Below are 22066 nucleotides of genomic sequence, written 5' to 3' on the forward strand. Positions count from 1 at the left end.
GTCCAATTTTGCGGGAATTGTGCAGGAAAAACCAGAGCAACCCTGCAGCAATTATACACCAGTGTACTTGGCAATTGACTACCCCCTCAAAACAAAGCTCCACAGTTGTAGTCCTCGGAACAAGTACTCATGCAAACAGCAGAATTAGTTGCCGCTTAAAGACCACTTGTGCCAGTTAAGTTTTGGATATCTTTTAAAAAGTCAGTGATATCAAAAAAATTCTATCCTGGTAATGACTTCAATTTCCTATCCCTATCCCTCATAGAACTTGCAAGTTCTAACCTATGCAAATTCAGTAACTGTGAAGTCAACAAGTTCACAAATTGAACCAATATTGATTTACTTTAAAAAAAAGGACATGTACAATTTCTTGATTGACTGTAGACTTTACACCTCATAAGCATAAGTAACATCCCCAGTAAATGTTCAACAATTTCAGCAAAATTAGTTGTTTGAAGAAAAAAGCAGAAGGAAAGTGCGATTCTTGCAATACCTTGTATTCAGTTTTTGACATGTAAACAAAGAAGAGGGTATTACAAAAGAACACTACTTCGATTAATGGCAACCAAGAATGATCTTAAATGATGATACCAATTTGGGAAACTGCCGTTCTGAGAGTTCTTGGAGACAGTAGTACTTTAATCCAGATCTTTGCACTTGACTGTGAAATGACTTATATAAATTCTATCCCTTCATATTTTATATCCCCTACTTTTGTCTCCTCTAAAAGAAAGCGTCCATCTAAAGTAAAAGCCATTATATAAGTTGCTATTTTCCCATTATCTTCCTCCGATTTCAACGACACAATGATTTGATCGTCTGTATCTGGAATGAACTTAAAGGAAGAGAATCCATGAGTCGGGTTAACCACTCCAATCTTGCTCACCAAGACCTCCTTAAAATCTTGAGTACATTTAATAATAAGATTTGTTCCTTTGTGTTCATCGTCTTTTTCATTATAGCGGTCACTGCTTGCTCGCCGTGGCAGGAAAAACCAGCGCTGCAGTCGATCACTCCAGGCTGCAGATTCATGAATGAGGTATCCTGAATAATAATACAAAGTTTAATTATCAGACATGGTAATTCATATCATGAATATTTAATTAAATTCAAGCCATCTCCCTGCTGTAAGAAAGATTTTGTGAAACTTGAAAGGGTTCAGTAAAGATGTTGCCAAGGTTGGAGGATTTGAGCTACAGGGAGAGGCTGAATGGGCTGGGGCTATTTTCCTTGGAGTGTCAGAGACTGAAAGGTGACCTTACAGAGCTTTATAAAATAATGAGAGGCATGGATAGAGTGAATAGCCAGGGTATTTTCCCCAGAGAAGGGGGGTCCAAAGTTAAAGGGCATAAGTTCAGGGTGAGAGAGGAAAAATTTAAAAGGGACCTAAGGGGCAATTCTTTCACACAGATGGTAGTGTGTGTATGGAATGATCTGCCAGAGCAAGTGGTGGAGGCTGGTCCAGCTACAGCATTTAAGAGGCATCTGGATAGGAATATGAATGGGAAGGGTTTACCGGGATATGTGCCAAATGCTGGCAAGTTAGACTCGGCCTGTTGGGGATGTCTGGTTGGCACGACAATTTGGATCAAAGGGTCTGTTTCCATGTTGCACATCTCTATGACTTTTACAAAGAACTTGCCAAACTGCACTTAAATGAAAACTGCACTTCAGACAGTATATAAAAACTTTTCTCGTATTAATGAAGTAGCGCGTGGAATATCAACAAGCAAACACACCATGGTATAAACAACTTTTTTTCAAAAGCACCCTCCTGACTTCAGATATATGATGACAGCCCAAAAGCACAAAACTACCAAAAATTCTATTTTCAAATCTTGGTTAGCCAAAGGTAAAAAAGAGAAAATACACTATAATTCTTCTTAATTGACTTAATTTGGAATGCCATAGATGCTTAACGGTGGTGACAAAGGCAGCATCAAGTAATTGGCTCCTAATAGTTTAAGTGATCCTTCTGAGGTAGACTGAAGTTGCAATTTTAATACAGTAAATTTAAATTATCAAGTTAATCTGCTCCTGTAGCATATCCTTCCATGGTGAAGATATAGCATGATCACAAATGAATGGCATTGAAAAAGGTGCATTTGGCAACATAAAAGACGATAACCAAACGAAAGGTGATCCACCACCTGTATTACCTGCTCTTAAACCCAATAATTGAAGCTACAGCTTTTAAGGTTATGTAGCAATCAGTAAAATGAAAATGTTTTTGATTATTCGGTTCACTGGTGTAATTTCAAAGAGATCAGTCAATTAACTGATCAACACAATGACCAATTCATTACCCTGTTCTATTAAATATATCAATCAGTTCCAGGAATATTGGGGAGGTCTTCACAACTCTCAAGTGTATATTTCCAGTATGAAGCAGTAAAGTAAAGCCAAAGCATTTGGTATCCAAAGTGTATGTGACAATAATTCCAGGGCAAGCAATGCCCATGGGCTTTACTCAATAAAACAAATTGTAGTGGAGGTGAGAATTTGAAAAAATCATAATCTGATTTTAAAGCACAATCAGAGAAGTCATGTGTTGTTCGTGATAGGATTGACTAATCGTTTATTAAACAAAACAAATGGTTCTGAGGGAAACCACTGGCCCGGGCAATATAGGATGCCAGCGATCTAAAGATGGAAGTTATAATCTTGAGCGTTCTAATGAATATTTCACCACATTGATAGAAATTTAAGTTTGACAACATTACAAAATATGAAATGCAACTAAGATATTTTTGGAAAATAAAGACATGAACATTAAACCATCATATTTTTACAATTTTTTCCTCCAGACTTTGTGTACCTTGGAGTAGCACTAGGTTTTATAGGAAGTTTCAAAATAAAAGGAACATCTCTTGAATACTAATAATTGTATCATAAGGTTGAACAATCCAGAGTATGAAGTATTAACTGGGATAACAGATGACTTCAATGGAGCCAAAATGGAGCTGGACTGCAGAGACTAGCACCAAAGGTTGCTGGGAAAATCTGTAGCTGAACAATGGACTGTGCTCAGAGAGAGTTCGGATACATTCAAACTATATTTCCTCAAAAGGTAAGGCAAGGCAAACTAATCCAGAGCTCTCAGGATGAAAAGCAGATAGAAATTAAGCTAAAGAAGAAAATGTGCTAATGACAGTGTCAGGTTAAAAAAAACAACTGACAGCCAGACTAAATACAAAGCACTCAGAAGGGAACTGAAAAAGTAAATTAGAAACACGAAGAGTGAATATGGAAAAAAATTGGTAGCTAACATAACGGGGAATCCCAAAGTCTTCAGCAGACACTTAAATAGTAAAATAGTCGTAAAAGGGGTAGGGTCGGGCTGATCAGGGACACAGATTTACACACAGAGTCAGAGAGCGTGGGTACCTAGGCATAATACAAATTTTCTCCATGTATATGCATTTATTCACTTTTCCAAATGTTTCTTACCTGGGGCTTTAATTCCAGCAGCTGTGCGGAGTGCATTGTAGTGAGACACCCAATTTTCATGATTTACATCACCTTTGTAACCAATAACTTTCACCCACTCTGGATTTTCATTGACTACCTCTCCTGTGGTGGTAGTCCATTCCTTACCGAGTCCACCCACATAAAGGTGCTCGTCTTTTACTGCCAACCATTCAGCTTTGAAACCTTAAGGAACAGCAAAATAAATGTAGAGTCATAGCAAAGGTATTCCACAAGTAATATTCTGGATTAAGAGCATACATCTGAAGCATCAGCTTCTCCTTTCCTTTACAGATTCTGACTGACTTGTGTATATTCGGTTATTTTTATGTAAGATATACACATTGCTTTATTGATATAATTCAGTAAAACAGAATTCAACTGAAAATAGAACTTCAGTCATTCAAGAGTGGTACCCTGAGTTAGAGGATACACCCATGTTATCCACTTCAAGTATATGTGGAGTTCTGCAATCCTCCTACCACTGTTATCAAGGTACTGTTATGTGAGAAAGATTTGGTTTCAGTATTTTTAACCAATCTGCCTCAAACAGTGGTTCATTAAAGCACCTGTGGAAGAATAACTCCTCCTCCCTCCATATTATTTTCATGTTTGGATAAGAAATAATTTTGATACCAATGGTGCATACACAACTCCAATATGTTGTGTAAGTAATTCTGGGAGACAGAGTGTCAGAGGGGGAAAAAAAATCAGCACCTCTATGCACTCATGGTGACATTTCAAAGTCAAGGGCTAGTTGTATCATCAATGTCAATAAACTGGGAGCAGATCACCTTCCCATCCTCTCAGATGGAACAAAAATGTTAATAATTTTAGTCTATCAAAACTGAAAAAAATCCATGATTAAATAGAACAGTAATAAGCTCTTCCGAAAGAATAACCTTTCTCCTCCACCATATCTCAATACATTTGTTATGACCCCATATTAATTGAGATTCATAGTGATTGACAAGCTACAACAATCCACAAGACTAGCAGAAATTATTTGTGCAAATTAAAGATAGAATAAATTACTTTGGTACCTTTCTCAACAGTTCCATCTCCATCTGATAGAATTACCCAAGGGACTGCCTTATCACCATCAATATCATACACGACACCTGTCCTATCATCCACAGTGTAAAGCTTTCCATTAAATGCTATGAGTTCGGACAATTCCATGCCACGTCCTTTTTCTGACAAATGCGTTTTGAGAATGGACTCATTTTTGTCCCATTCGAGAGTTACTTTGTCACCACTGTTTGATAATATCAAGTAGCCTTTCTTTAGGTAACTAAACCAAGTGTCACTGTTCAACTCCTTCTTTGAGTTAGCGTCCAGGTCAGCAATCAGCCCGATACGGTATCGGATGCCTTCCAGGGTCTTCTGCGGGGGTGAAAGTGGGTACGTGTCATTGTATCTGTCCTTTGGAAAATTATCAATCGGCCAGTTGTGGATATTTCGTGGATAAGGGCTATTTGGGGAACTTTTGTGAAAATACAGCATGTATAATATGAAAAGAACTATGATTGCTGCTAGTATAGTCTTCCATTTCAGGTGAAAACGTGAATCTCTTGTTTTGGTCATGGACGCTATAACTGGAAGACCACCAATGGATATGTGAAGGGAGCTCATAGAATCATTTCCATTGGGCAAACCATATAGATATAGCGACATGAAGCTAGAGCGGAAGCAGAAACCTACATGAAGGAAAAATAAGGTTTAGCAAAATTCAGTAAAGCTTCTTAATCATATTATGAAAGACAATCAAAAATAAAAAAATATCTGCACAATGGTTATTATAGGTGACAATTCTATTTCATTTTAGCACATGTATGATATCAATTTAAAAACAGGAGACACTGATATGATAATTATTGTGACTTCATTACAAACACATGGCTGTCACAATAAATGGTATGACTCAAAACCACAAAGTGCAGATCTTTACCACTTAAAGCATGTTGGCAAACAAACGATGTTAATCTAAGGGGTAGCATCTCTTCAGTGAATTTCATGCAACCTAAAAAGCTTTAAGGTTTTGTTGAAACTGAAGCAAAGCATAAAAAAACTATTCAAATGGAAAAGTTAACTCGAGTTTTAGCTCTGGCCTTCCACAAATTTACTAAAAAGTTTGATTAATAAAACTAGCTTAACATACTTCTTCTTGTTCAGCTTATTCCTTCTCCCACAGTTATTGATTTGGCACAACAAAACAAAATTGAATGCATCACTTGAGTTGTTTGTACAACTTATATTGCTTTCATGCAATGTGGGCATTACTGTCCGAGTCAGCATTATTGCCCACCCCTTGCTACCCTTAAGAAGGTGGTGAGCTGTCGTCTTAAAATGCTGCAGTCATTTGATGATTGAGGAGAGAATTCCAGGATTTAGTCCAAGTGACGCTGAAAGAACAGTGATGGAGTGTGGCTTGGAGGGGAACACGCAAGTAGTGGTATTCCCATGAATGTGCTGATGCCAGTGGATGTGCTGCCAATCAAATTGGCTGTTTTGTCCTTGATAATGTCAAGCTTCTTGTTGGAACTGCACTCATGCAGTCAAATGGGGACTAATCCATCACAATCCTGACTTGTGTCATTTGACTGTGTATAGGCTTTGGGAGTCAGGAGGTGAGTTACTCACTGCAGGATTTCCAGTTCCTGGCTTGTTCTTGTAGCTATTGTATTTATATGGTCAGTCCAGTTCAGTTTCTCATAGAATCCCTACAGTGCAGAAAGAGGCCCATCAAGTCTGCACCAACCCTCTGAAGAGCATCCCACCCAGACCCACCTCCCCACCCTATCCCCATAATCCTGCATTTCACCATGGATAATCCATCTAACTTGCGTATCTTTGTACTGTGGGAGGAAACTAGAGCACCCAGTCATGCAGACATGCAAACTCTAACACAGACAGTCACCCAAGGCTGGAATCAAACCCAGGTTCCCGGCACTGTGAAGCAACAGTGCTAACCACCTTGCCGCCCCGGTAAACAGTAATGCCAGAATGTTGATTCTGGGGATTCATCAATGGTGATGTTATTGAATGTCATTATTTTGAGATTTTCTCTTGTTGGAGATGATCATTGCCTGGCATTTCAGTGGCGTGAAAGTTAGTTGCACTGACAGTCCAAACCTGGAGATTATTAAGGGTTGCAGTACTTGGACTCTGACTGCTTCAGTTATGAATAGTGAACATTGTGCAATCATCCACGAACATCCCACTTCTGACCTTATGGAGGAGCGAAGGTCATTGATGAAGCAGCTGAAGTTAGTTGGGTCAAGGATACTTCCCCAAGGAACATCTTCTAGACGAACAGTTTTGGTTTGTTTAAAGTCTATCCCATTTAGCATGGTGACTGTGCTATATTAACATGATGGCTAGTATCCTCTGTGTGAAAATGGGACTTCATATCCACAAGGATTGTGTGGTGATCATTCTTAAAGATTCTGACATAGACAAAAGAAGTACCTTCCCCTTGTTGTATCCTTTGCCAGCTGCCGCAGATCAAGTCCAACAGCCATCTCAAGGTCTTAGCCAGCTCTGACAATAGTGGTGCTGCCATACCATTCTTAGTGATGGACACTGAATTTACCCAATTAGAATACAATCTGCACCCTTAGCAGCCAGAGGGGTCCACCAAGCAGAGGGGAGGTAATCAATGATAACCAGCAGGATATTTCCTTGCAGTTGTTTGACACGATGCCATGAGATGTCATAGGGTCCAGAGATAATGTTGAGAACTCCCAGGATTGCTCCCTCCCAAATGAGCATCACTGGGCTGCCATCTCTGCTCAGTCTGTCCAGCTGGTGGGGCAGATCATTCCTGAGGATGATGACGGGGTTGAGTATGAAGGTACGAATCCCTGAGTATGACTACATCAGGCTGTGCTAGACTAATTTACTGATAGACTAATAGGCTAATCTGTGAGCCAGCTCCCAGTTCTGGTACCAGCCCCTGATGCTGATAGGGAGGACATTACAGGGTCAACAGGGTTTAGTTTGCATTGTCATTTTTGGTGCCTTAGTTGATGCCAAGCAATCTGGCTAGTTTCAATCTTTTTTGAGACTTGTTAGCAATGGATAAAACTGAATTTTCCTTTCCGAAAGAACATTAATGAACAAGAGATTAGATTAGATTAGATTCCCTACAGTGTGGAAACAGGCCCTTCAGCCCAACAAGTCCACACCGCCCCTTGCAGCATCCCACCCAGACCTATAACCCACATACCCCTGAACACTACGGGCAATTTAGATAGGAGGAGCTGCCAATGCTGGAGAATCTGAGATAACACAGTGTGAAGCTGGATGAACACAGCAGGCCAAGCAGCATCAGAGGAGCAGGAAAGCTTGACATTTCGGGTCGGGACTCTTTCTGAAGAAGGCTCCCGACCCGAAACGTCAAGCTTTCCTGCTCCTCTGACGCTGCTTGGCCTGCTGTGTTCATCCAGCTTTACACCGTGTTATTAATGAACCCAATGAGCTTTTACAATAATCAATTTACAACCATCATTTAAGGTTAGATCTTTTTAAAAAGTTGAACGTGAGTTCTCAGAACAATGGCTGAGTCTCTGGATTACTAATTCAATGACCATAGCATTACTGTCATTACCCCTTTGTGTTTATTCCACTTATAAATGATAGTGGTAGTGAAACCAAACTCTGGGACACACAGAGGACAGCACTTCACTCTAAACCCACCATGACATTAGCCCATTGATCACTGCTTTCCTCTAATTTCCTATTCATACTCAAATCTTTCCCTGAGTACACGTGCTTTAAATTTAAATTAAAATATAGAGAAAAAATGTTAAATTATTTTAAGTACTTTTATTATGCCTGTATAGTTTACTGCAGTGAACTGGAGTTCATAGAGTCAAAGGATCATGCAGCATGGAAAAAGACCTATCGGTCCAAACTGTATGTGTCAACTGAATATCCCAATCTTTACCTCGTCCCATTTGCCAGCATTTGGCCATATCTCTCTGAACACTTCCTATTCATATGCCCATTCAGTTGCCTTTTAAGTGTTGTAATTGTACCCACTTTCACAACTTCATCTGGTAGCTCATTTCAGACAGGCACCACCCTCTGCATGAAAAGGTTATCCCCCCAAGCTCCTTTTTAGCTCTTTCCCTTCTCATTGTAATCCTATGTCCTCTAGTTTTGGACTCATCCTGTCTAGGAAGAAGACCTTGTTTATACATTCTATTCACATCCTCATGATTTTATTAACCTCATGAAGGTCGACCCCTCAGCCTCTTCAGCCTCACCCGAGGACTCAAAAGCTCCAGTCCCAGCAACGCTCTTATCAATCTTTACTACACCCTCTCAAGTTTACGAACGTCCTTCCTGTAGAAGGGCAACCAGAATTTTACACAGTATTCTAAAAGTAGCCTCGCCAATGCCCTGCACAGCCGCAACATGACATCCCAATTCCTGCACTCAATGTTTTGATCAATGAAGGCAAGCATGCTAAACACCTTCTTCACCACCCTGTCTACCTGTAACTCGACTTGCAAGGAACTATAGACCCCCACCCCTTTGTTTGGCAATACTTCCTAGGTACCTAAATTGTCATTAAATGAAATCTGGTCAGTTGGAACAGCTACTTACTAAGTTGTTGTGTACATAATCCCGAATGTTGCATTCAATAATCCCCAAATCATTCCCACAAAATGTTTTAGTTATTTTGCATGGAAGATTATTAGATGTTTGATTGCTTACATCTATTTTGTTACTCTTTTTTGATTATGGCCATGATGATAGCCTGCTTATAATCTACCAGTACTTTCCTAATGGCCATTGAGTTCAATGTAGTGACAGTCGGCATATTGTAAATCTTCTTGATAGTCTCCATATTTTGATTTAAATTCCATGAAAAGACACCTAATATGTATCTTGAGACACACTCTTCAGCAGACTGTGGTATTCATAACATATCCTTTTGACTTCTTTGAGAAAGCAGTCCATTCAGAATACTCAATATCGCTCACTTATCAGATTCAAATCAATTTGCATATTTTAGAACTTTCACTTCCACTCTTGCTACTATGGTACTGTGAAATTTTGTTCTACATTTACAGTTGTCTGTTTTTTTCCAATGTCTTAATTCTTATGATCAAATTGTTAATTTGTTTCTGTATATATTTATATTCATCACAGTCTGTGCCTTCCCATTTCTCACTCAAGGATTTGTAGAGATCACTATTTCATTTTTGATTTGCTTGTCAACTATTTAGGATTATGCTTATTTCATCTGAGCTAATTGATTTAAAGTTATATACTTGTGCTGAATGTGAACTATTATTTAATTAAAAAGTGTCCCATTTGCTTTCCACTTAAATGTTAACAATTCAGCCCTTCAAATCCATTTATCTCAATAATTCACTCACCCATTCTAATTCATTCTTTTAAAATAATAAACTTGGAACCTGGTTTCTGATATCATTGGGTTTCTGATATAATTATGTAAAAATTGATTGCTGTGATGGTCATGTCATACAGTGCTATGATATTCTTTTTTGTAAACTAGGGTCAGTTCAATTAGAAATAGGTTAAAGATAGATAGTCATTGCATTGACAAACATCCACTGACCCACTCCGGATTCCTAATTTATACTACAAGCGTATACTCCCATCATCACCAATGCTCGATAGCTGCAGCATGTAATATCTACAAGATGCACTGCAAAGGTTCACCAAAAATCCTCACATAGCACCTTCCAAACCCATGACCAAAAATCCTCACATAGCACCTTCCAAACCCATGACCACTTCCATCTAGAAGGTCAAGGGCAGCAGACATATAGGAACACCACCATCTTCAAGTTTCCCTTCAAGCCACTCACCATCCTGACTTGGAAACATATCGCTGTTCCTTCACTGTCACTGGGTCAAAATGCTGGATTCCCTCCCTAATGGCAGTGTGTGCCAACCCACAGAAGGAGGGCTGACACTCACTACGATCTTCTCAAGGGCAACTAGGGATCGGCAATAAATGCTGGCCAGCTAGCAATACCCACCTGCCATGAATTGAGAAAACAACATGCGGCTTTTTCATCATAATCAACTATTCTGTTCCAGTTGTATTCAAAATTGAGATCTCAATCTAATGGAATAATTATTTCTGTAGCTTATTTCATTCTAATCAGGGCAACTTTATTTACCTTCTGGTTATTGTTAATCCATTATTTATTGTGCCTGAGCCCATTCTGGCCCAAAGGAGCAGCATTGACTTTCACTAGTTTATCAAAGGCAATATTTATATATTAGGATTACTGTTAATCTAATCACTCAGGGATCTGTCTTAAGTAAAGAATGTTACAGATGACGCACCCTTCCATGAACAGGACATAGGTCATAAATTGCACAATGATTAGAGCCAATCAAACTTGTCCAGCTGCTTCTTCACAGTGCCTATGTAAATACAGTCTACATTCTTCTGGGTGGGGTCCCTGCAATAACTTTAATTTGCTATTTAACTTTTTCCAAGTATGGTTAAAGCCACATCTCATTGTGGACTACATTAGGAAATACTAAAGTGCTCCATTGTCTTGAATAACAAGGATATCAAAATTTTCACATGTTTTAGAAATACTGGGAACTGCTTGGGCACTAATGAAGAATAGGGGAATGGAAAATATTGAAAGCAAAGGACAAAAATGGCAGAAGGGCGCTGGTATTGTGCCGCTGATCAAAAATCAGGACTGCTAAATAAAATTGCCATGACAACTAACTTGCTGCAAACTGACAATTTTTAATTATTGCAACTTCAATTCATGTAAAACCTGCTATGCTGTTACTTTTTCACAATGTATTCTTTGTAATCCTGTGTTAGTACACTAAGATCCAAGTATACTTCAAAATGTTTCCAGTATACATGTAAATTATGGAAAAGTTCTGTAGGACATCCAGTAATTTATGTCTACTCCCTAACCAGCAATTACATTGAAGACAACACTAAAATACGTTCAATTACTTTAATTTGAAACATGGTACAATGATTGTATAATTTAATCAAAATATTGCATTGCAGTATTTACTTGTATCTAGTAATCGCCAAGGGTTTAGGCCTGGCACACAGAAAACACTTTGCCTTTTTTGAGTTGATGTCAAGTTTCCATTCTTTTACAAGCTAAGCTTATCAGATTTTTGTTCTGTTGTGTAACTATTTCTGGTGTAATTAGAAAAATGAAACAGCTTTAAGGATCAGAGATCCAGGAGAACCTCACTAATAGCCCCCCCATGTATTGAGGTTATATGACAATTTCACATAAATTCGTAGCTAAGGGTATTACTACATTAATTACTCTGTATGGCTATTCAGGGCCACAACAGATAAGTATCATGACTCAGCTTGGACCAATTAGTCTTGGCATCAGATGGATTCATGAAGGAAAAACAGCATTTACGATAATGTGTTCTTAGTATACTCAAGACAACAGTTTCTAAAAATTTAAAGTGGCTTGAGAATCAGAGACATATACAGCTTAGACAAGCATTGCCTTGAGATCTAAACAAGCTAACTACAGATCGAACCCATATGTGGCTGTTTGCCAGAGGGTATCAACTTATTGAAAAAACACTTCAGCAGACTACATCTGCCTACAAATATGACACAGATTTCTCAAACACCACATTTGCCCAAAAACAAGTAATAAAAGAACTCATTATTCAGTACTCCCGCAGGATTTCAGCTTCAGCAACTGAAGCTTGCTTTGTATTTATGTTATTTCTTTCTCCAAATAATGTTTTAGTTGTAAGCTCTATGCTTCTCCCTCTACCCTACATTTGGTCAGAAACTTACTTTGCAAAGTTCAGATAAGCAAACGTTCATTCTGTTTATGTTCACAAAACACCTTATACGTTATATTGTACAAACGTATTTTTATTTCAACTGAATTTTAGAGCTTACAGTGGTACAAATTTACTAAACTATGTTTATTCAGAGAAAACCAGCTAATGAATTATACATTTACTAGTTGCATTGTTGGTTCAATCGTACAACATTCATCACAGGAAATTACAGCTAATTTCATCATTACATGTTGATTGCCACCATTCTGCTAGTATTATGTATTAAGATATAAGCAAAGAAAGCCCTTTACCAAAAGAAACAGAAAATGCTAGAAAAAAAAGACTCAGCACATTAGGTAGCATCTGCACAGAGAAAAGAGCAAAGCTAATGCTTCGGTTCCACGATCTTTCACAGAAACGTTAATTCTCTTTCTCCCTCTACATGTGCCTTTGTGTGTGTATTCCATATTTCCAGCATCAACAGTTCCTGCAAGTCGATTCAGACTTTTTAAAAAAAAAGTTATCAATTGAGGGTCCTTACCTGAATCAAGAGCTTGCAATGAAGTTACAATCATAGCTTGATATTGCTGGTTTGTAGTAAACACTTTGGAGAAAAAGTATTACTGAAATCATAGCCTGGAAGTCACTACTTGTAGTGTTACTGTACAATACTCCAAAACAAGAGTCTCTCTATCTTGAGAAGCATTAACATTTTATTTCCAAGGGACTGATGTCCCCATTAAAATGGTGTAAAAAGGCGAAGCATTCACAAGGTAACTTAGTTTGCTGTAGAAACCAAAAGAGGATGCTATAAATCAGAAACAAAAACAGAAGTTGCAGGTCTGCTGAGCTTTTCCAGCAACTTCTGTTTTAGTTCAATGTAGATTCTTAAATTAAGGAACACAATTTTCAAAGCAATCAATAAATTTCCGAACGAAATGTTACAGACTTCTACCTATGGGACTAATTGTGGAAGAAAGCCTTGTGTAGTCCTTAGCTACAGATACATTCAAAGAATGACTGAGGTCCCATGGGATGATTTACAAAATGAAGATTAGACTTCATAATACAGCATTCCATCAAGTCTTTTAAATATACCAAAGGGCTTCCACCAACAATGGACTGTTTTGACATGACTGTTAGTAAGTCATAAAATAAAGTTTTACAGCAAACCCTGCTAAACCTCAGCAGCAACCAGTGCCCTCAAATGGAATTGAACAGACGAGCCCCAAGTCCTGCAAACAGATTTTTCTTGTAGATGCTCATTCCTATACTGCCTGACTGATTGGGATCAGATGCAGGTTTTGCAATACTTTATATACTTATAGATTGACTGGCATTCCACCTATCACCAATGAAATGTAGTAGCAGCAGCACATGACATCTATAAGATACACTGCAGCACCTTGCCAAAGCTTTTTTTGACAGCAATTTCCAAACCTCTAATGCTAATAAACATACGGTCAGCAGGCAGGCACACCATCACCTCCTCCGAGTCACATAACATTATAATTTTAAAATATACTATAATTCCTGTATTGTAACGAGGTTATAATTTTAGAACTCCTTCCCTAATTTTTGGACTAAAGCAATTCAAGATAGCAGCTCTACACCATTTTCTCAAGGACAATAAATGCTGGCTTTACCAGCAAAGCTCACATTCTATTAAAGAATGAAAAATAATTTCCATCATCCAGTCTATTCAGTCAGGTCTTTCCAAGTTTGTTTTGCACATCTAACTTTCTGCAGTAGTCACTTTCTCCTATTTGTCCAATTACTTAAGTGAATTGAGCTAGTGAAATATCCAGAACTGGTGTTTCTATCCATTTGTTTATATGTCATCTGCCAATGGGGTCCACTGTGAGTAAAAGGCTCACAGTTGTCCAGACATTCCCAGTCTTCACAAGAAACAAAGAAACTCAGTAGTTTTGAATCAGGGCCTGACTCTGCACATGTGCATAATATCATTGCTGTAGGTTATATTACTGATCTCAAAAAACCTGATTTATTCTGGTTGGGTCCTACCATTAAATTTTCATAGCAGGCTATGAAATGGGAAGACAAAGTTCTGCAAAAAAAATGCGTTAGAGGACTTCTCCAGTTCTTTATATGTATAACGAAAAACATTATAAGGTTGGAAAAGATTAATTGACATTAAGTTAGCAAGAAATATATAAATCAAATAGTAAGAGCTTTTACAAGTACATAAAAATGAAGAGTAGGTAAAGTAAACATTGATCCCTTGGAAGATGAGAATTAAAATTGGAATATTGGGAATAGCAGAGACTTTAAACAAACATTTTGCATTTGTTTTCACAGCAGGGTGTGTGAATAATAGGAGAATATCTGTGCAAAAGGTAGAAACTAAAACCAAGCTCCAGTGGAGAAAAAGTACTTGGCAAACTGATACCATCCTTTAATCCTGATGGTCAAGTTTCTAGGATCTCAAAAGAAGTAGCTGCATTGGTAGTGGAATCCTACATTGCAATCTTCCTAAAATCCCTACGTCTGGAAAGGTCCCAGTAGCTTGGTAAACAGTGAACAATGTTGCTATTTAAGAAAGCATGGAGACAGAAAGCAAAAAAAGGCAAATAATCTATCATTCTATTTTTTGAATCTATTATTAAATATTAGGACATTTAAAAACATCTAATCAAGCTGAGTCAATGCATTTTATGAAAAGGAAACAGTGTTTGGAAACTTGATTAAGGTTCTCTCAGGATGCAACAGGTAGGATGGTTAAAGTGGAAGCAGTAGGTGTGCACCAGGATTTCCAAAACCTATTCAATGTTTTGTCACAGAGTTACTATTCAACATAACAGCTCATGTTGTTGGGGGTGATACAGAAGTATGGGGTAAGAAGCTATTAACTAACAGGAAACAGAAAATCAGACTAAATGGGAAATTTTCAAGCTGGCCCAACACAAAAAGTGGGTGCAAAAGGAATCACTACTGGGAACTGAGCTCCTTAGATCCCACATTGATGATCTGAAGAGACTGATGTACCGACGTTCAAAGATCAATGGTCATGTCAGTTTTATGGAGGACACAGAGAATTTGAAAGGAACAATAAACAGGTGAATGAGTGGAAAAAATTTTTGGAAGTTCCTATTGCCAATAATACACATCTCCAACCCCTAAGTCAGGCTCCAAAGGCCTAAACTCAGCCATGTCTCTGATGGTAGCACTGGATTCTACATTAAGTCGTACTCCAGATGTGAGAGCAAAAGCAAGAGCAGATATTCCAGTGTAGTATTGAGGGAGTGCTGCATTGTTAGAAGTGTTGTCTTGAGGGGGGCTTTTGTGTACAGTGGTAACGTCCCTGCATTTGAGCCAGGAAACCTGGCTTGAAGTTCCACTTACTCAAGTAGTGTGCAATAACAGCTCAAAGCAGGTTGATTAGAAAATATCTATAAACTAATTGATTAAGCACTACAATCATATCAAAATCTTGTTTTAAGTCCTTGCTATAAAATGAATAACAATCATCTTTTTACTCATGGATGTCAATAGACATTTAAATTGCAATAGATTACTGATGAAGTCTGAACAAGAAAATTGGCAATCCGCTGCTAAATTCTACTTATGTCTTGCCTAATGCTGGGTGGAGGAAGGCAGGAACAGTTGTAAGTTAACATGATCATTTTGTATTAGTTAGAAATTAAATGTATCCATATGCCTTATTGAGAAATGTTATAATTTCAGGATCCTTCTAGATGCAGAGTTAAAGTTGCAATGTTTTGCAATGGTGCTATAAATATCCTATCAATTGGTTTTTCACTTTGCTCTGCTGCAGATTTAGATTCTAGTCCTGATCCAACTTAAACATCAGTAAGTAATGTGTAACCTCTTAGCTATCAAAAACTCAGGTTTGGCATTGCATACAGCAGACTTAGCTGTGTATCAAACTTAATTGAAATGTCATGGTATAAGCTAGCTTCGTAAACTGAAGTAAATGAATGTTGGTGAACAAAATAGATTAGAACAGAAGTCCTGTTGGAGAAAGGAACAGAATTTCTTCAAGGGAGAAAAATGTTTAATTAAATATGAAATAATAAGAACAAAAACTCTGGATGTTGCAAATCAGGAACAAATATCAAAACTCAATAGAAAAAGGATCACTGGACCTGAAACATTAACTCCGCCTTTTCTCCACAGATTCTGTCAGACCTACTGAATTTTTCCAGCAATTTCTGTTTTTGTTTCAAGCATAGCAATATTTCTGCTGGTGACCTTATTATTCACGGAATTCAAATTCTTCATGGCTGGCATTGTAAACCAACAAATATCCAAATAACTGCCTATTACAGATATTTTTTAATCAACCTATTCAGACATGTTATGACACACCTCTACAGCAAGTCAGTCTTGAGCCCAGGGCTTCTGACATCTGACCCACAGGTTGGAGACTACCATTACACCACAAGAGCCATGGGCAACCTATTATACACAATGCTAAATGATTAGTTCCACAGCACGCAATTAAATAGAAAACTGTTTTCTTGTACACCCTCCTAGGATAAATTTTGACTTGTCAAAGTTTATTGGTACCAAATTATAGTTCTACATTTGATGAGCATCTCCCCGACTGGGGAGGGATAGGGAACGATGAAGACAGAAAGAAATAGCTTTATCGAAATTCATTCTCGACAGCCAACATAAACCAAGCCTGCTGTCAGTAAAGTAAATCAGTAATTACCAGGCTAAAAAGGCCACCAACACTCCCACAGGCCACAAGAGGTTGGCAAAAAAAATGAACTTTGTCAGTGGCACCCAGAGTCCAAAACCATAAAGCAGTGCGGTTTATCAATTAGATAGCCGCTAGTCATTATCGTCATCGGTTTTAATTTTATACTTGTGTTGTAAATTTCTGTACTTTTAAACATATGTAATACTGTGGGGCTATGACGACAGAATCACAATATCAAAGATTTCACATTTGCAAACACATGCCCAAAGCTTGCATCTCAGTCCTGAAGGAAATTGATCCTACTCTGGTTGTAGCACATACCCGTCTTAATTTCCAGTTGAAAAAAATACATAGGTACAATAACTGAATAATATCGCGCTCTGCCAAAAAGAAGAACACGAGTTTCAATAAGAGTGCAGGATATATTGGATGTGCAGGAAGTTTCTCTCAAGCAGTGTACGATTGGGTACAATTCCATGGCACAAATGTGCAAAATGAGAGGGAGAAAATAACCACTGACAATTAGGTTGCCCTACTTTGATGTATCACCTCATATTCCTGCGATTTTGTGCTTTTAACCCGATCTCCGCACAGCACTGACAGTTTGTTTTTAATTAGCAGCTGAACTTCCTGATAAATGCAGCAGCCCTGTGACACTGCAGGGCATGTGCTGGGCGCCCCGGGTGTGGGGGTGTACTTTACTCCTATTGCCCTTGGCAACGCCGGTCGTTGAAGGGGGAAGACGTGCCGCGATACCCAATCTTCTCCCTCCTGTTTCCCGCCGATTATGAGGGGGGGAGGTAGAGAATCGAGAAAGCGGTGACAAAGCTGGTGATACTCACCGATCTAGCGTTGTCGTCGTCGTCGTTGCTTCAAGCCTTTCGCTCCCGCATTCCGGTCCGGCAACTGACACACCACCCGATCGATCACTCACTCACCTGTGAACTTCCGCCCGGAGACAGCAGCCCCGCCCCCCCCAAACTCCAGCCAGCAGCAAAGGAAGAGCGCAGGCGCCGCCAAATCGCAGCCGACTGCGCATGCGTCGGCCGGCAGGACAGTTTCCATCAAGTGGGGCTCGGCTCGGTCCCTTCTCGACCAAGTGCGCTTGCGTCGCCGGGGAGCTTCGACCAAATGCTCATGCGTTGATGCGTCCGCCCTCTTGAACTAATGCGCATGCACCGGCTCGACATCTTGTTTCCCCACCCTCCCACGCTTGCGCAGTATTGCACTTGGAGGGCCACGTCTGTTTAGGGAGGACGGTCCTGCCGAAGGAGAGAGTCGCCACTAAAGGCTTTCCAAGCGAGAGGTTCGACCGGCTAAGGCCTAGGGTTGGGCCTGACGACTGCTCTTTGTGTAGGAGGGATTGTGCTAGCTTCACTGCTCCGTGGGAGGGGACAGGATCGGTACCGGGACCATGGCGGTGGCCGCCAGGAACCTGCGGGTGAGCGACATCCAGGACCCCGGCTCCCTGTTCGAGCGCTACGGCACCGAGGAGATCCGGCAGGTGGAGCGGAGGGTCCGCGCTGAGATCGAGCACAAGAAGGAGGAGTTGCGCCAGATGGTGGGCGAGAGGTACCGCGACCTGATCGAGGCGGCTGACACCATCACCGACATGCGGCTGTCCTCGGAGAAGGTGGTCACCTCGGTGCGACACATGTATGAATACTGCACCCGCATCAAACCATCCGGGCCCGGCAGAGCGGCTCCTGTCCCCGCCAAGCGTAACCAGGTGTGTGCTCTTCCTCGCTTCGCCTTTGCACAGCACCCAGGATCCGGCGCAACCACCTCCACACAGCCCTATGGCTTGCACAGTGCGAACACCTTACAGCCGCTTGTTTTCTCGCTTTGGAGTTTTGTCCAAGGCGCTGCGACCCCTCCCCAATCCCTTGCTGCAAAAGGCAAAACGCTGCGACAAGTGGAAATCTGAAGTGAAAACAAAATGCTTTTTTTTTGGTCTAGCAGTATCAATGAGAGAAGCTCCTGTTTTGGGCCTTTCGTCAGTACTCGGCAGACAGTCTCAGGATTAGGGCTAGATCGCTTTGGACTGCCCCAGCTCATTTTTTTCAGTCGGAGGGGCTGTGAATCTTTGGAAATATGTACCCCAGAGAACTATGGGCACTTATGTGTTAAGTATATTTTTAGATAATAAGCGAATTGAGGAATGGGGATAGAGCAGGAGAGTGACAGAGATCAAAAATCGAATATTTTGTTGAAGGTTGGAGCAAGTGGCTTTCTGTTGCTGCTATTTATATTCTGTCCACCTTCCTTTCCATTGGTCTCTTTTTAACATTCAGATTTCTTATAATTGTATGGGGTGTGACATTAACACTTGGTATTAGTTGTCAGAGAAAAGATCTTAAACTAATCTCTTTGGCAATGTGTTAATTCTCAGGATATTTTGGAAAGCCAAAAAGACATACCAATAGGAGTGGAGTTCACAGAAACTTTTAGATTACTTACATAAAGAATGCTAAAATAAATGCTTGATTCGCGTGTGGGTTAGAATGTAGGCAGCAGTGTTTAGGTGACTTTAAATTTATGTTGCATCATCCTTAAGGGATTCACAAAGTTGACTTGAATGATGTCGCACATATTGATGTGGATTTGAGCAGCTGCTATTGATGGAGAAGGATGATGTTTGAAATGAAAACTGTTGATAGTACACAAGCTTGTGGCACCTTTTTAATGTAGAAAAAAAAATCCAAGCAATATATCTTGAAAAATAAATTCTGTACTAAGATACCAAAAGTGGTAAGAAAGTGCTTTGGTAATGAAATGGAAGGATTTATGAAGGGAATTCTATTGCATTGCTTAATTCACTGAAGGCTTAAGCACTAATATAAGATTGAAGGGAAGGCAAAGATCGGTTTGGAACTGTCATCAAAGGAATAGACATTCTGGCTGTTGTGTGCTTAGAAAATATTAGAGATTGGAAGGGTTCAAGCATGGAAGGGCTGTGGATAGCTGTTTTTTAGGTGAGTTGGTGTTAATTTATGAGTTGATTGGTAAATTAATGAAGAAACTGTTGAAACATTTGAGTCTAGAAACAGTGGAGGCTCAGATGCTGGTTTGAGACCTAGATTGCATGAGCTTGGAGCAGAAGTGGGTGTCATTATGTACTTGTTCATGGGACTGATTAAAATGGTGTTGGATGTTTGACTTGAACACATGAGGGTGTTGACTGATCTAAATTTCAAAAGAGAGGGACCTAGTTAGAGGACCATCTTGCATTGTATTATGTATGACTTGAAGTTTGTTTATGAATTAGGTCATGAATGTTGCTTACCTTGAGTTCAGAATTAAACCTGAAGGATGGATTTGGGATCAAAGAGGCATGTGTTATGTCTGGAGCTACAAAGACCAGCATCAGTTTGACTGTGTTTAATTGGAAAAAAACTCTTGCAAATGAAACTGATTTCCATCATCATAAATAGTACTGTTTTGGACAGCACATCTCCAAGATTGGGGAGCAAAAGTAGCACCCTGAGACATGGGACTTTGATCAGACTTTGAAACCTGATAGCAGGGGATGTTCTGATGGTGGGACAAATTTGGGTAAAACTGAGAAAAATTGAAAGATCAGTCACATCTTTTAACGATAAAGGTCTTTTTGACCCTGGCTGGCTTGATCTTTAAATTACGTTACTGAGGTGTGAGCACCAGTGATGTAAAATACAGAGTGATTTTATATTTCTGCTTCAGGCTCAGCAACAATCCCAGGAGAAATTCTACAATATGGCAGCACAGATCAAGCTACTTCTGAATATGCCAGAGAAAATTTGGAGTGCCTTAGAATCATCACAGTATCTCCATGCTACTCAAATGTATCTGCTGTGCTGCCACATTCATAGTATCCTTCACTTGGACTCTTCAGGTTCCTATTACAGTCCTGTCCTGGCCCGTTTTCCCATCCTTGTTCGACAAGTAGCAGCAGCAGGTCATTTCAGGTTAGTCATAAATAAAAAACTTTTCTCTGTCAAATCATGTTTAATACCAATGTGGGTGACTTGAGTAAGAGTGCTGGCTGCAGACCTTCACACATGGTTTCCAGTTTTGGTACTACACCAGTGAAATTGTTTCCCATTATAGATTATCGTGATTTTAAACTCAGGTTTGATAAACAACAAAAAAATGGCATAACGTAACAGAAGATTAGGAAATTTTTGGTGTTATGGCAGCAAGTTTTCCAATTCACTTGTGAGAAACTTTGGAATATCTAATTCCAATGATCTTGTTGAAAGATACAGAGAAACTCTGTGCTTGGACTTGATTGATCAAGGGGCAGAGTTTTTCAGTCCTGGCATAAGCAAAACTTCCATAAAACAGGAGATAGGATCATTATGGGTGGCACTCAGTGGTTAGCACTGCAGCCTGACAGCGCCAGGGACCTGTGTTCAATTCCAGCCTCGGATAACTGTCTGTGTGGAGTTTGCACATTCTCCCCGTGTCTGCGTGGGTTTCCGCCGGATGCTCCGGTTTCCTCCCACAGTCCAAAGATGTGCAGGCTAGGTGGATCAGCCATGCTGAATTGCCCGTAGTGTTCAGGGCTGTGTGGGTTATAGGGGGAAGGGTCTGGGCGGGATGCTGCAAGGAGCGGTGTGGACTTTTTGGGCCGAAGGGCCTGTTTCCACGCTGTAGGGAATCTAATCTAATCATTTGTTACTATCTAATTCATAGAGATGGAAACGTAGTTTTGTCTGTTGAAAGTAAGTGTGAATTCAAATAGAAGAGCTACTAGCAACTCTGGTGAGCAACTGAGCTCTGGTGATGATGTCGAAGAAGAGGGTTAGCTTTTCAGTTGTTAAACACCTGTTGAGTCTCTGACACTTTTGACAGTGTGGGGGAGTAGTGTGCTGGACCTCCTTTTAGGGAATGAAGCCGGGCAAGTGATAGATATGTCAGTGGGGGTGCATTTCTGTGAAAGTAACCATAATTCATAGGATTTAAACTAATTATGTCGGCAAATAATGGCAAAGCTGGACCAGAAATGTTCTGAATTGGAAGACCAGTTGTAGTATCTTAAGACAGCATCTGGTCAAAATGGACTAGGAGCAGCTGTTTGCAGGAAATTCCACATCAGAGTAGTGGGAGTCATTCAATAGGGTCATA

At 39.8% G+C, this 22066-nt stretch overlaps 2 protein-coding genes across 5 annotated transcripts in view; one reads left to right on the forward strand and one right to left on the reverse strand.

Annotated features, from left to right (window-relative positions):
* Window positions 1–319: 319 nt before the first annotated feature.
* On the reverse strand, window positions 320–17966 carry LOC125463743 (soluble calcium-activated nucleotidase 1-like). 2 transcript variants are annotated; one of them, XM_048555380.2, is made up of 4 exons: window positions 17800–17966; window positions 4512–5168; window positions 3451–3654; window positions 320–1044 (listed from the first exon to the last, which is right to left on the reverse strand). In XM_048555380.2, exons 2-4 carry the CDS (start codon window positions 5143–5145, stop codon window positions 674–676), a joined length of 1209 nt encoding a protein of 402 aa, XP_048411337.1. In that variant the 5' UTR covers window positions 5146–5168; window positions 17800–17966; the 3' UTR covers window positions 320–673. The 2 variants fall into 2 exon arrangements, with proteins under 2 accessions (XP_048411337.1, XP_048411336.1); XM_048555379.2 differs by lacking the exon at window positions 17800–17966 and adding an exon at window positions 12809–13554.
* A 210-nt stretch (window positions 17967–18176) lies between these two features.
* Window positions 18177–22066, forward strand: part of cog1 (component of oligomeric golgi complex 1) — a 36338-nt gene continuing 32448 nt past the window's right edge. For 2 of the 3 annotated variants that reach the window (XM_048555280.2, XM_048555281.2), the window contains exons 1-2: window positions 18177–18686; window positions 20660–20904. In XM_048555280.2, coding sequence (XP_048411237.2) covers window positions 18372–18686; window positions 20660–20904 — 560 coding nt within the window. In that variant the 5' untranslated portion in view covers window positions 18177–18371. The remainder of the gene's footprint in view (window positions 18687–20659; window positions 20905–22066) is intronic. The other variant, XM_048555282.2, reaches the window with a different exon arrangement.

This window comes from Stegostoma tigrinum, chromosome 22 (genome assembly GCF_030684315.1).
Source record: "Stegostoma tigrinum isolate sSteTig4 chromosome 22, sSteTig4.hap1, whole genome shotgun sequence".
NCBI classification, from domain to species: domain Eukaryota; kingdom Metazoa; phylum Chordata; class Chondrichthyes; order Orectolobiformes; family Stegostomatidae; genus Stegostoma; species Stegostoma tigrinum.

Bases quoted from the DNA above. Each gene is read 5' to 3' on its own strand.
- LOC125463743 (XM_048555379.2), bottom strand. From the start codon at position 12,842: ATGATTGTAACTTCATTGCAAGCTCTTGATTCAG. The intron at 5,169-12,808 runs GTAAGGACCCTC...TCCTTCATGTAG, and splicing joins ATTGCAAGCTCTTGATTCAG to GTTTCTGCTTCCGCTCTAGC. The intron at 1,045-3,450 runs GTAAGAAACATT...ATTATTATTCAG, and splicing joins TGCTGGAATTAAAGCCCCAG to GATACCTCATTCATGAATCT.